The 14,344-nt window shown below is 30.5% G+C and overlaps 1 protein-coding gene across 1 annotated transcript; it reads right to left on the bottom strand.

Moving 5' to 3' along the window:
* Positions 1 to 8,309: 8,309 nt before the first annotated feature.
* LOC145569316 (ent-kaurenoic acid oxidase 1-like) lies at positions 8,310 to 12,543 on the bottom strand. Its single transcript, XM_081628668.1, has 9 exons — positions 12,320 to 12,543; positions 11,778 to 12,105; positions 11,514 to 11,666; positions 10,820 to 11,092; positions 10,436 to 10,519; positions 10,266 to 10,344; positions 10,072 to 10,178; positions 8,561 to 8,679; positions 8,310 to 8,400 (listed from the first exon to the last, which is right to left on the bottom strand). The coding sequence occupies exons 1-9, from the start codon at positions 12,511 to 12,513 to the stop codon at positions 8,310 to 8,312; spliced, it is 1,428 nt and encodes a 475-aa protein (XP_081484794.1). The 5' UTR covers positions 12,514 to 12,543.
* Between the last annotated feature and the right edge of the window lie 1,801 nt (positions 12,544 to 14,344).

The raw sequence follows: 14,344 nt of genomic DNA, 5'->3' as shown, positions 1-14,344 counted from the left end.
TATGTCATTGTCCTTTTTTTTTTAAGATTATTAATTTTTCATCAGCATTAATTAAAAAAACTAAAGTAATTTTATTTAGACAAAAAATTTTTTTGAAGTAATTATAAAGCAAATGCTTTAATTTTTTCTTCAAAGAAAAAAAGCAATATTTTTTTCCAAAAAAAAAAATTACGTAGTACCTGTTCCCTAGTTCCCCTATCCGCCTCCCTCTCTCTCTCTCTCTCTCTCTCTCTCTCTCTCTCCACCTCTTCCCTAACGCCCCTTCACTTTTTTCTCTCTTCCTTTCTCCCATGGCTTCCAACTCACCTTTCTCCTCCGACAATGGTTCCCGGCCCACCCCATAAAAAATTTAGGTCAAGCTCAACCACCAACAAAACAACGAACTATTTTTTTCCTCCGAAAACGCCGTCGAATTCGTCCACCATTACCACACAATCGGTTGCATAGAGAATGGTGAAAATGGCGAGGATAATTAGGAAGATGTATGTTCTTCCTTGATTTTCTTACCATTGTACATTTTTTTTTAAGTATTTTTCTGGGTGAAATAAATAATTGAAAACCCCTAAAATCCAAAAAAAAAAAAAACCAAAAACAAAAACCTTATCTTGGTTGTAACGACAGTGGTTGTAATGGAAGGAGAGGCTTCAACGGCGGAGGAGACGGTGATGGAGGTGGCAGTGGAGAAAGAGGTTGAGTAGCAGAAGGAAGAGATGTTCTTCCTAATATTATTGCTTTTCTAATTAAAAACTTATGGAAGAATAAGCAATTTTCCCGGGTTTAATTTATGTTTTCTTGGTGTTTTAGATTTTTTGGGTTTTCTTATTGAATTAGAATTTTTTTTTTTTTTTTTTTAAGAATCTTATTGAATTAGATTTAGCGAGAATAACAAGGAATAAGAATAAGGAACGAGTTGAGTTAAATTTTTTTTTCTTTTTTTTTTAATAAGAATAGAGGTTTTTTTTAAGAAAAGAGGAACTATTTTTATTTTTTTTTATTAATGCTGACAAAAAAGAAAAAAGAAAAAAAATAATGCTAATGAAAAAAATAATATTGATGAAAAAAATAATGCTGTCAAAAAATAGAAAAATGTTAAATAATACAAAGATTCTTTTTTTTTTTTTTAATAAAGTCTAACACCAAAATAAAATAAAATAGAGTCATGGTCCCTAAACTTTTGCTGACTAGGCTAGGTCCCTCAACTTTTTAGTTAGAAACACCAAGATTGGTGGTTGAGGGACCAAAAGTGCACAAATGAAAGTTGATGGACTAAAAGTGCACAAATACAAAAGTTCAGGGACCGTATTTAGAGTTAAGCTAAAATATGGTCCTTGAACTTTGGTATCTGTAGCATTTTAGTCCCTTAACTTTCAATGAGGCAAAATGGTCCCTCAACCACCAATAACTCATTTTTAGGTACAAATTATCTGACTAAGCATAGTTTAGGGACCTTGGTGCACATGTGGCAATAAATTTAATGATTTTAAATGCAAAGTTTAGGGACCTTTAGCTGATGAGTTGGCATTAATTAAATTAGAAATGAAAGTTTAGGGACAATTATAGGGTGATGTGGCTAATGTAATTATTATAAGCCAAAGTTTAGGGACCTTAAAGGGATACATGATGCTCCCATACAAGAGTGATTATAAGTTTTAACCCCTAAGTGTAATTTAGTTCAATTAAACTAATATCATTTCAACTAAACCAATTTAAGTTTAGTAAAAATTATTTACTTTTTAAAAATATATAAGTGAGATAATTTAAGTGTGTGAATGTATGATCGTCGCCATTTACTTCAGTTAAACACATTTAGTTATTGATATAAGGAAATTATTATTTTCTCCTAGAAATTAACACAAGAAAAAAGAAGAAAAAAAGAAAAACCCTTAAAATTGTCTCATATAAAACCCAAAAAAAATTGAAAATCATTTAGGAACACAAAATAAATAGAAAAAAAAAACCTTGAAATTGACACACAAAAACCCAAAAAATTGAAAACCTTTTAGAACATAAACTCATGAAAAAATAAATTGTCAATTAATGAGAAAAGTAGGGTGGTATTATTTTTATTCTAGTTTCAAAAATTTATTTAGTTTTATATTACAAAGTTTGGGTTTATCTTACTCACTCACTTCGAAAACACATTATATTTTTTGATTTTATTTATTTTTATTTAAATTTATTTTGGTGTGTTAAATATATAAGGGGTTAGGAGTTAGGATTTGAGGATGTGTGGTTAATGAGTATAGGTGGGATATATTGTATAAAATTTGAAAACTAAAAAATAGTAGGAAGTAAAGGAATGATAAAAAAAATATAAAAAATATATCATGATTATCAAATTTAATTAGCAATTTTTATTCTTGCCAACTCACTTTATAAATATTTGTTTAAAAAAACTCACTTTATGAATTCCTAAGCTTCTGTTTATATTGTTTCAAAAAAATAAAAATAAAAAATTATTTGTATTTAATTTAATTAATTGACTATGATCTAACAAGTCCCTAAATTTTTGCTTGAAAAAAATAAGTATAGTCCCTAAACTTTTGCTGACTCATCATTGAAAGTCCTTGAACTTTGGCTTAGTTGGTATTGACATCCCTAAATTTTGCTGACTAGGAAGTTCCTCCACCAAAAATGGTGAGGCAAGGGTGGTTGAGGGACCTTTTTGCCTCATTTCAAAGATGAGGGACCAAATATGCTACTAATGGCAAAGTTGAGAGACCGTATTTTAGCTTAACTCACCGTATTTATGCTTTACTCATTATTTTTTTCGTTTTTATTAATGTACTTCATCTACTTTTTCCTTCTATTTCTTAAATACCGTGAAAAAATACAAACAAGAACTATATTATGGGACGAAGAGAGTACTATTTATTTTTGACGGAACTACAACTTAATATTTATAGTACACGTACATACCCATATTCTAAGGGTTTTTTTTTTTTGACAAAGGATACAAAATGACTACATATTAATACTAAAGCAAACAAAATTAACCGCCGCTTCTCCAGCTATTCGGTGAGCTCGTTGAATGCGCTGACGATCTGCCTTGTGTAGAGAAGCAGCAGCATCACCGCCCGCAACATTAGGGGGGCATAAAGAAGTGTCGGAGTTAACAAAGATTGAATATGAGTCCATAACCTCCGCGAACTGTGAATCAAACGGCTGAGACGCAGTAGAATCTCTGAAGATTCTAGAATTCCGACATAACCACAAACTCCATAGCGTACCGACGAAGGTACCTAAGCGAGTACTAGACGGCCCATCCTGACTAATAAAAAGTCGGATATAATCTTGGATCCAATTTGAGAGAGAAAGGTCTCCATTAAATTCTGAGTGGATACCGAGGCATCCATCCCTCCAAACTGATCGTGCACAAAGGCACATTCTGAAGAGGTGCTATAAATCCTCAGGGTCCGAACGACAGAGGTCATAGAACACATCTTGAATTGGAACACCTCTATGATGGAGTTCCACCTTAACTGCAAGAGCTTGATATAGTAGCTTCCATAAAAACAGCTTCTATTTGGGTTGTAACTGGAGAGACCAAAGAACTTTCAAGAAAGAATCAATACTAGAATGTATACAATATTTTTATTTTTTTTACGAGAAGTTAACCCATTAATTTTAAATAGTTAGTATGCTATATACAATATACTAAGGCAATACTGTAGAACAATAATATTTGTATGCACAAGCTGTATATAGCATAGCTACAAAAATAAGAGTTTTACAATGTCATTATGTCAACAACTCAAGTCCCTTAAAGCATACGGAATAGTTGCTGAACTACTAATCCTGAAAGCATCCCGCCATCAATATTTGCGCATCAAAATTAGACATATGGACAAATTTTAGAGAAAAAATACTAACTCTGTTTCATAATATTTACAACGATTAAACATATTGACATATTTTAGAGAAGAAAATACTATCTCTATTTCATAAAATCGTTACAAATAATATGAAACGGTCATAGTAGGTAAAATTGCTAACATTGTTTTAAGGTAAAACTGCTAACACCAAGTTATATATGTTAAGCCTTTTTTTATTGCACTTCAATAATGGAAATTATACAAATTCATTGGAAATGTGTTTAAGGGTAGTTGTTTTGGTTAACCTATTAAGGTAATAATGTGGAAAGTGGAAATTCCTACTATCCTACAGAGTATAAAACATGGGAATTAATTTTCCGCACCCTAACTTGGTACTCAAACTTCCCACAATTATTTTTGAATGAAATTACATTATTGTCCTTAAAATTTTGGAAAAGTAGATAATAATACATGAGTATTACATAAAGTTAACCAAACAAACCATAGAAGTTAATTTATAAAAAATACAAGTACATTTTATGTGTCTTTAGTATCTAGACAAAAAAATATTTCATTCATTTGAATTTCCATATACAACCAAATGATGAAACGAGGCCTTATTAACAACATCAAGGAGTTTATCATCTAAATTTTGTGTAACAAGCTCGTAAACTGTATGTTTTTTTTTTAATTTTTTTAATTTTTTTTATTTATTTATTTTAGGGCTAGCAGTTGACTTCTATCAAAAATAGCTCGATTGGTTTGAGCAGCTTTTTTTCGCCCGCATTGGTCAGGCCTTGATCTGGCCCTCTTTTGGCCCATGTTAACTCTATTTGTAAGGGTATAGAAATGGGGCTGAAAGGATGGATTTAAACCTAAAATACCTTTTTTTTTTTTTTTTTTTTTTTTTGAAACCATACCTAAAAATTTATTACTTCGTATTTATTATTTTTTTTTTTTTTTTGGAAAATTCTCAATATGCTCTTAAGTTTTTTATATTTGTCAATGATGAACATCAAAAATTACAATCTTATTTGATAATCACTATATATTAGAATTGATTAATGATAACATTAATGATTTATTTTGGTTAAAACTTTAACTAGGATTAGATTTTTTTTTATGTTTTTAATAATTAAATTATTTTCAAAATAATTAAAAAAAAAACCACCCCATTCGATCCCCAAAAGCCTAGCCACCCCCGCTGTTCTCCGGCCCTTGGGGCCAGCACGCCCAGACCCCTCCTTCTCGATGCCGGCGCCGTACCAAACTAACTCCCTTCCCTTGTTGCATCTCCCTTTCGACGACCACCCAACTTTTTCCCGGAAACCCCTCTCCCTCCCCCCCGAAACCCCCTAAAACCATCAACCCACCTTAGAAAAACCTTAACCGGCTCTCCCCTGCCACGGCTAGGGTTTCGATTGGGATTTTTCGAGGCTGAGGGATGGTTTTTAGAGGGTTTCGTAGGGTAGGGAGGGGCTTGGTGGTTCGTGTGACGCCGGCGCCGAGGGAAGGGGGATCGAGGCTGGGTGTGGGTGGTGGAAGGGGTTGACTAGCTGGGGAAGGGGAAAGAGTGGGTGTTGTTTTTTTTTTTTAATAATTTAATTGTTAAAAAAATAAAGGGAAAAAAAATATGATTTACAAGGATATATTAGTCAATTTTTTATTAACTATGGTTAGGCTTAAAATTGTAGATTAATCTCTTTAATGTCACCATTGAATTAGTAATGCAAATACTAAAGATAATCTGATTTTTTACTGTTTATCATTGAGAAAAATAAAAACCTTAATAGCACCATTGAGAATTTCCCATTTTTTTTAGAAAAAACTTTTTTTTTTCAAAAGAGGGGGGACAACTGTCCCAATTATCCCCCCTCCATCCGCCCCTTTGCCTAATATATTCATGTTTGTTTCATGATAAAATTTGTTTTATATGTTATATCGAGAGTATTACGTTTACTAGATTCATATTTAATTAACGAACTCTCTTAATTTGATCACCTTTGTTGAAATATATCCTGTCAAATACCACATATAAGTGTATATTGATAGAATGTGAGAATTAAACACTTAACAAGGCTAAAGGACTACTTCTCCTATTGTCATATGGTTTTGAATTGGAACCTCCTTTGGTCTTGTGAAGTGCACTCTCTTAGTTAACGAGTGCGGCCCAAACCCTATTTAACAACCTTCATTTTAAACATGTAGTTTTAGTCATTTTTTGTGCCCTTGTACTCCTATATTTTGTTTTCATGATCATACGGGCGAGTATTGAAGTGTTGTGCTCATTTAACAACGACACTTCAATATATTGAATTTTGAGCTTGGAAACATAGAAGTAGACCTAGCAATCTTGACCCGACTCGTGACCCGAAAATGACCCAAACTCGACCCGAAATGGAGTTGACCTAAACATCACTCAATTCCCAAAATGACCCGACCCGAAACCCGAGCTTGACCCAACTCGAAGTGACCCGATTTAAACCATAATTGATTGACCTGAATCGATCCGACCCGAAGTGACCTGATTCCTGAAGTGAATAGGGTGAAATGGTGAATTACTTATTTTAGGGTTTCTTTCTTTCCTGAGTAAACTTTATTTTTCCAACTATTTTTTTAAGTGAATTTATTTAGGTGATCCGACCCAAATTTGACCCAACCCAAATTGACCCGAAATTTAGTCTTAAAATTTGACCCGACTCAAGCTGACCCGAAACTTAAATTGACTCGACCCGAAACCGACTCGAATGACCTGCCAGGTCCACATGGAAGTAGGATGTGCGTTGCATAACATGCTGAAACCATTTATTTGGGAGATAATAAAATATCTAGCGCAAACTGCATGCTTGCCGTGAATTAAAAATTTACAGAAGAAGGCCACAGCAACTAATAACTAATCTTGTACTAGAAAATAACCATACCTTTATACATGGAGTAGGTACATGTACTGATGTTAATAGAGCTGTCAATTCGGGTAAACGGGTTGGGTAAGTGTGGGTCGGGTCAACTCGGATTGGGTCAATTCGGGTTAATTTCATAACCTATGCGGGTCGGATTCGGATTACGTCGAGTCATACATCTTATCAAGTTTGGGTCGGGTTAATAACAGCTCGAGTTACATTCGGGTCGGGTGAATAATAGGTCGGGTTTAATTCGGGTTTTCACGGGGTAAAACGAGTTAGGGTCATTCTCGGGTTCGAGTCGGGTTCGGTTTAAGTCAATAATTTACTAGTTATAATTAGGTCGGGTCATTCTCGGGTTGAGTCGTGGTTGGTTCAAGGCAATAATATTTTGCGGGTTATAATCAAGTCGGGTCATTTCCAACTCAGGTCATTCTCGGGTTCAAGTTGGGTTCGGTTCAAGTCAATAATTTGCGGGTTATAATCTTTTGCTGGACCGACTAGGTCTCTCTACATCCAAGACAAAATATTTTGATTAATATTAACATAGAGTAGTTTTAGTCTTACGAAGTTACGACTTTACAAGTAAATTAGAATATATATGCCTATATCTTTATTTAACTAGTCAATATCTACAATAATAAAGATTTATAAAATATAAGTTGAGTTTATTCCGGGTCGGGTCAATAACAAGTCGAGTTGATTCCGGGTCGGGTAAATAACTAGGCGGATTGAATTAGGGTCAGGTCAATAACAAGTCGTGTTGATTGCGGGTCGGGTTTGTAACAGATCGGGTTGAATTTCGAGTCGGGTTATTAATAGGTCGGGTTAAATTCGAGTCGGGTTGGGAACAGGTGGGGTTGAATTTAGGTCGCATTAGTAACAGGTCGGATTAAATTCGGTTTTTGACAGGTTAAAACAGGTTTGGGTCAACTCCGATTCATGTCAATAATTTACGGGTTATATTCGGGTCGGGTCATCTCCAGGTCGGTTCATGTTCGAATTTGGGTCTCAAATACTTGGGTTGACTCAAGTCTAGGGCTGGTTTCAGGTCGGATTAGATCAGGTTCGGGTCACCATTTTTCCGAGTTCAGACGGATCGGTTAATAATCGGGTTTAAATTGGTATTTCGGATCGGGTTAGCTTTTACCGGCTCTACTGATGTACATATGTATATCTTGTCGAACTTTATTGTAAATTTACCTAGTGGCAATAATAACGTAAATTGGAAGCATACATAACTATAGTATATATACGAAGTACGTAGTAAAATTTTTAGGAAGTTGTACAAATAATAGTGGACTACTGGTGTCAATGTGTCATATACTCATATACATATACAGATATACTCGCATGTTCTTGTGAGTTGTGACATTTACAATAAGTTGTCGTGTGCCACTCTCATGCAAATCTAGCTAACTTCATCAAGGGACGTCTAAGAAATTGTATTATAAATTGACATAACACACAAGTCTGACAAGTGATCCGAGTTTTCAGAACATTGTATCCTTATTGCACTTCAAAATAATGTTAAATTAATAAAATCTAAATAATCTTGTTTAAAATCAAAGCAATACATTTAATTTGAGTGTTCTTAAACTTTGCTAATTGAAATTTCGAGGCCATCACTAGGTAATGGATGTGAAAGATACTTAACTTTTGCGCCAGGATTAAGCAATTCCCACCTACAAATTAAAAATTATAAAATTCATATTAAGGTAAGGTGTATTTCTCATTAATACTAGCAAAGCAATGATGTCTGATTGAATTTCGTTAATTATGATCTAAATTGGTTTAAATTTGATATGATATCAACAATAACAGGGTTTAGTAAAGACGTCTTACCTGTATCCAATGGACAAATGATAAAGAAATAGAGCTAGAGAAACTCGAACAAGCGCACTTCCCGCACAAGATCTTGAACCTCCCCCAAAGGGATGGTATGTTCCTTGCTTTGGGCGGGTCTGCAAAATGAAGTTTTATTTTGAAGAAGTATAGTTTAAGAAAAAAAAAAACCAAAAATCGTCCACCTTTAAAAAAAAAAAAAAAAAAAAAAAAAAAAAAAAAAAATTGGTGTAAGAAAAGCACCTCAATCTTAATTTTTTAATTTTTTATTTTTATAAAAGACCTCCTCGATCATAATTTTTTTTGAAGAAACCTTAATTTTACTTTCTTTTATTAAGAATATATATATCATTAACTGTGCAAACAAATGATTTGTTTCGTTATTAGTAGTTCTATTAAGCTAATTAAGGCCTCGTTCTTTAGAGTTGCTTTGCTCTGCTCTGCTTAAAAATAATACTTAATATTAAATTATTATAATAATTATAATAATTAATATTTAATAATAATAATAATTAATATTGAATTATTATAATAATAATAATTAATATTGAATTATTATAATAATAATAATTAATATTTAATAATAATAATAACAATTAATATTTAATAATAATAATAATAATTAATATTGAATTATTATTATAATAATAATTAATATTTAATAATAATAATAAATAATTAATATTTAATATTTAATAATAATAATATTATTTTATTATTATTAAAAATAATATTTAATATTTAATAATAATAATATTATTAAAAATTAATATTTAATAATAATAATAATAAATAAATAATATTTAATAATAATAATATTATTAAAAATTAATATTTTATAATAAATAATAAATATTTAATATTTAATAATTAAAATAATAATTAATATTTAATAATAATAATATTATTAAAAATTAATATTTAATAATAAATATTTAATATTTAATAATAATAATATTATTAAAAATTAATATTTAATAATAAATAATAAATATTTAATATTTAATAATTAATATTTAATAATAATAATAATAATAAATAATTAATAATAATAATAATAATAAATATTTAATAATAATAATAAATAATAATAATAATAATAGTAAAATAATAACGATAATAATATTTTCTCAAAAAAAAATAATGACAATAACAGTAATAATAATACTTGTTATTAATAATATTAATAATAATAGTAATAATTGATTTTTTATAATATAAATTAATATTTAAAGATAATAACTAATAATAATAAAAAAAAAAAATTAAATAATATTTAATAATAATTATAATAATAATTAATATTTAATAATAATATTTAATAATTATAATAATAATGCGATAATATTAATAATAGTAGTAGTAATAATAATAATAATAATAATAACAATAATAATAATAATAATAATAATAATAATGAAATCTGCTCTGCTCTGCTCTGCCCAGAAGCTCAAAAGAACAGGGCCTAAGTGATTAATTGTGTGATAAACAATGCATCAATATATACTTACATCCCATCTATCTGGGTTAAAGGACATAGGATCTTCAAAATTTGTTGGATCATTGTGAAGGTTCCTTAGCCATACAAGAACACTCCAACCTTTTGGTATTAAGTAACCTGCAAAATAAGTATAGAAATAACTATTTAATAATTTCTCATAAGATATAAATGTATAAATAAATTAGGGAATTAATAAATTGTAACCTTTAAATACAATGTCATCAGTGGCTTTCCTAAACACAAAGGCAGAGAGGTTTGCCATTCTAATTGTTTCTTCCGCAACCTGCAATAATAATAAGCTACCCATTAATATTATAGGGAGTATGAATTTGTTTTCATATTGACAATACATTATATTATGAAAGATGATATACCTTATTTGTGTACTTGAGCTTCAAAATATCTTCATATGTGATGCTCTCGTTGTTGTTCTCTTTAGACATAGCCTTGTTCTCCTGCTACACATTTGAATTTAATTATTAAGTAATCCAATGAACAATTCAAATATTACTTGGCATTAATAATTTTATTTTCATATTTTACAAAGAAAATTAAAAATCATGATAGATTATAAAACATGATCCTGACTCTCAATCATCAGCTTAAATTTTTGGTTGAGTTAGTCCTTTAACAGATCACTTAGCTTTTTAATTACTTTGTTTTTCACTTATCCGTAACATATTATGTTTTTGTGTAACAATTACCAAGTACGTGTTATGACCATATGGCTACAAATTGAGCAAAGAAATTTAAGTTACCCGAAGCTTGAGTAGAACATGAGGATTATTGGCTAAAAATTGCAGAGACCATGTCACAGCATAAGCAATGGAAATATGACCAACAAGAATAGTGCTCACAACATTATCTAACACCTCTTCGTCGCTTAGATGTCTTTGTTCATCATTCTTCATTTGCATCAAACCATCCATTAGATCGCTTATTTTTGTACTCTCTCCCGAAATACTATCTTTATTCTTCTGCCTCCTTTTCTCTAGCTCCTCCTTCAGCTTCTTTGTAATCTTCTTTCGACACTAGATTACATGCTTAATTAATTAGTTGATCACAAAAACTATAATAAACCAACTTTAATTACAACTTAACACAATATAATATACAAATAATTGTTTTTGTACGTGTAATTTTGCATTCAATAATAATTCCATATTTCCATGAAGATAAGGTATATATGTATTGAGATACATCATATACATGCATGTTTGCTATACCTTGTTAATATCTATAATGACTTTATTTCAAAAGGTTCATTTTTTTTTTTTTTTTTTTTGACAGAGCAAAAAATTGTTATCATGTCATGTATGTAATTAATAATAAGTAATTAGCTTATACAATGAACTATAACAAACTAATTACAAAGTGCACTAAAATATACTCAAAATATAGCCTGCCTCTAGCTCCCTTAGCTTGTTACAAACTAACAGTACATATACGTACCTTGAGGGCATGATGATAAGCTGTGCCGGGAAGGTTCCATGGTTGTGCTCGAAAGCCATAAACTATACCCTGGTATAGCTTCTCAATAGCATCTATATGAGAGCTACCAATTTCAAGATGAGCGATATATCTCATAGTATAATCAAGCGTTACCTATTTATTAGTCATACAAATATATGATTAATATTACCTCGAATTTTATATATATATTCACTGTAATTTGCATACAATTAAATTAAATGGGTAAAATGATATAATTTTCACCTTTTTCACTTGATAAAATGCATTAATTTTAGGCATTTGAGACCATAATTGAAGGGCAGCAACAATGGTAGGCTGAATTTGGAGCACAATCCTCGAAAGAGAATCAAGCTGATTGATGGATTTGACAATAGCACTCTTAATAATACTATGTTGTTGGCCCTCATTAAGTGTGATCACAGAATTAGCTCCTAATACTTGGGTAGTTGGCCATTCTTGTGTAAATTTATCGCTGGAATTGAGTACAAATTTGCACAAAGACGGGGAGCATGCTATGATGCTTGGAGACCCATACAAATGGCTTCTATATATTCCCTCCATATATCCATACCTTCAATAAAATTTGCGAAAATAATAATATAGGTAAAACGATTATCTTTCTTTAGAGTAGTCGATGCTCGTGTGTATATATATATATATATATATATATATATATATATATATATATATATATATATATATATATATATATATATATATATATATATATATTCCTAAATTAGAAAAAAGGATAAAAAGACATAATACTTGTACGTACTACTTACTTGTGTTTTTTAAAGGTGATAAAATCGTCGGGACGGCTAACAATATTAAAGAGCCATAGAAAGGAGAGGGTCTCCCCTAACAAAGGGAAACCCAAATGACCGAGAGGTATTTTGGCATTGGATGCAGAGCACCTTGCCTTGAGTGGTCTAACATACCATATCTCATTCCACCACCATGATAACCACCCTATCATTGATAATAATAACACTGCACTTACAATACATATTATCATGTTATTTATATATTTGTTGATTATCTTATTCGTTCAATTACAGACGAACAGAAAAGAAAGATGATCAAGTTTTTTTTTTTTTCTTTTTGCATGCATGTTAAACATGACAATCCATGTATATATATTTGATGCCACAAAAGCTGTACCTACTCTATAGATAATAAATTGACCACAAAATATAAGTGCTTTAGTTCTTGCACAATGCTAAATATCTTACATGATTTTTTTTATTTATTTTTGTAAGTAAGCTGCGTAATGATAGAGTAGATAATATCTCCAACCAATAAAAAAAATACAGAATATCTATAGAATATATTCTTTTGTATGAGAATACATATATGACATTTTTATATATCTTGTAGCTCATCTCTCAATATAACCCTATAAATATTGATTAATGGAAATCACTCTTATGGATGAGTTTTATATTATCTGACATGGTATCAGAGCCATTCTACACTACAAGATCGAAACCTCTCACAAGCTAACCTAATCGAGTTTGTGGGCTAGATACTTTGAGAATAAAGGGGAGAATGAGAAAAATTTATATCCGTCATAATACCTTTAGTGGATATTAAACCCTCCACATCGAGATTGAAAGACTTAATCCTTACTACTGTATTAGATCAAATTTTGCTTAATAATATCTCCGAATGATAGGTAGTCATAAACCCATAATACAAGTTTGTACAAAGGGATTATTATGTATCGTGGGATTGGCATTATTATTTATTAATAAGTGGTGAGTAATTGAGACACGCTTCGGTATAGATGTATTATTTGATCCTACACCTTAAGATAAGGACATAAGGCATTGCTTCTATTGGTTGGATTAATTTTTTTCTCAAGTCATAACCAATTTAAATAGTGATGAATGATGGTAGGGTCCTTACTGCTTACAAAGTTGCAAGGATTTGTTCACATGTCACCCTTAAAACTGGTTTTCTTGTGCGTGGTTGTTATCGTGATGGTGATACTAATAATGTGGAAAAACCTAACAAGTGCCTGGAGCACTAGGGAGAGAATTCAAAATGAAAAAAGAAAAAAAAAATTATTAACAATTAATGACATACTTCGTATATTTCAGTACTCCTTCCGTTCCTTAATGATATGCCTATTTCTTTCATTTAATATTCACATAATAGAGAAAAAATAGACATATAATTACAGAACGGAAGGAGTAGTATTTTTGTCTCTCATGTATGTTACATTTTGCTTCTATAGTCTAACTACAACCTAATAGTAGTAGTATTAAAAGAACGCAACTCCATTTTCTAAGTTGATATCAGAGTCTATATGATTTATTTTAATTATACAATATCCTACTAATTGAGGGGTTTCAACATATATAATCATCAACTTAATTTCTAAGTTAAGTCTCTAACACGATATTAAAACTTAGTCCTTTGATATATTCTGGTCGCCTAGTGGATACTGGATACTAGTCCTGCTGTGTACCACCGTCATTCAGGGGCAGAGCCATCAAACTGTATTGCTAGGGGGTGCAAATGAACCCACTTATGCCCCATTCTTTAGAGCTGCTCTGCTCTGCTCCGTTGAAATCTGCTCTGCTGAAATCTTCTCTGCTCTGCTGAAATCTGCCCTGCTCTGCTCTACTATGTTTAAAAATAATACTTAATATTAAATTATTATAATAATATTTAATAATAATAATAAATAATTAATATTTAACAATAATAATAATTAATATTGAATTATTATAATAATAATAATTAATATTTAATAATAATAATATTATTAAAAATTAATATTTAATAGTAATAATAATAAA

This window comes from Chenopodium album, chromosome 11, assembly GCF_948465745.1.
Source record: "Chenopodium album chromosome 11, dcCheAlbu1.1, whole genome shotgun sequence".
Taxonomy (NCBI): Eukaryota; Viridiplantae; Streptophyta; class Magnoliopsida; order Caryophyllales; family Amaranthaceae; genus Chenopodium; species Chenopodium album.
This window is presented reverse-complemented; position numbering and strand designations above follow the sequence as displayed.

Bases quoted from the DNA above. Each gene is read 5' to 3' on its own strand.
- LOC145569316 (XM_081628668.1), bottom strand. From the start codon at position 12,513: ATGATAGGGTGGTTATCATGGTGGTGGAATGAGATATGGTATGTTAGA. The intron at 12,106-12,319 runs GTAAGTAGTACG...ATTTTATTGAAG, and splicing joins ATCACCTTTAAAAAACACAA to GTATGGATATATGGAGGGAA. The intron at 11,093-11,513 runs GTACGTATATGT...CATGTAATCTAG, and splicing joins CTTATCATCATGCCCTCAAG to TGTCGAAAGAAGATTACAAA.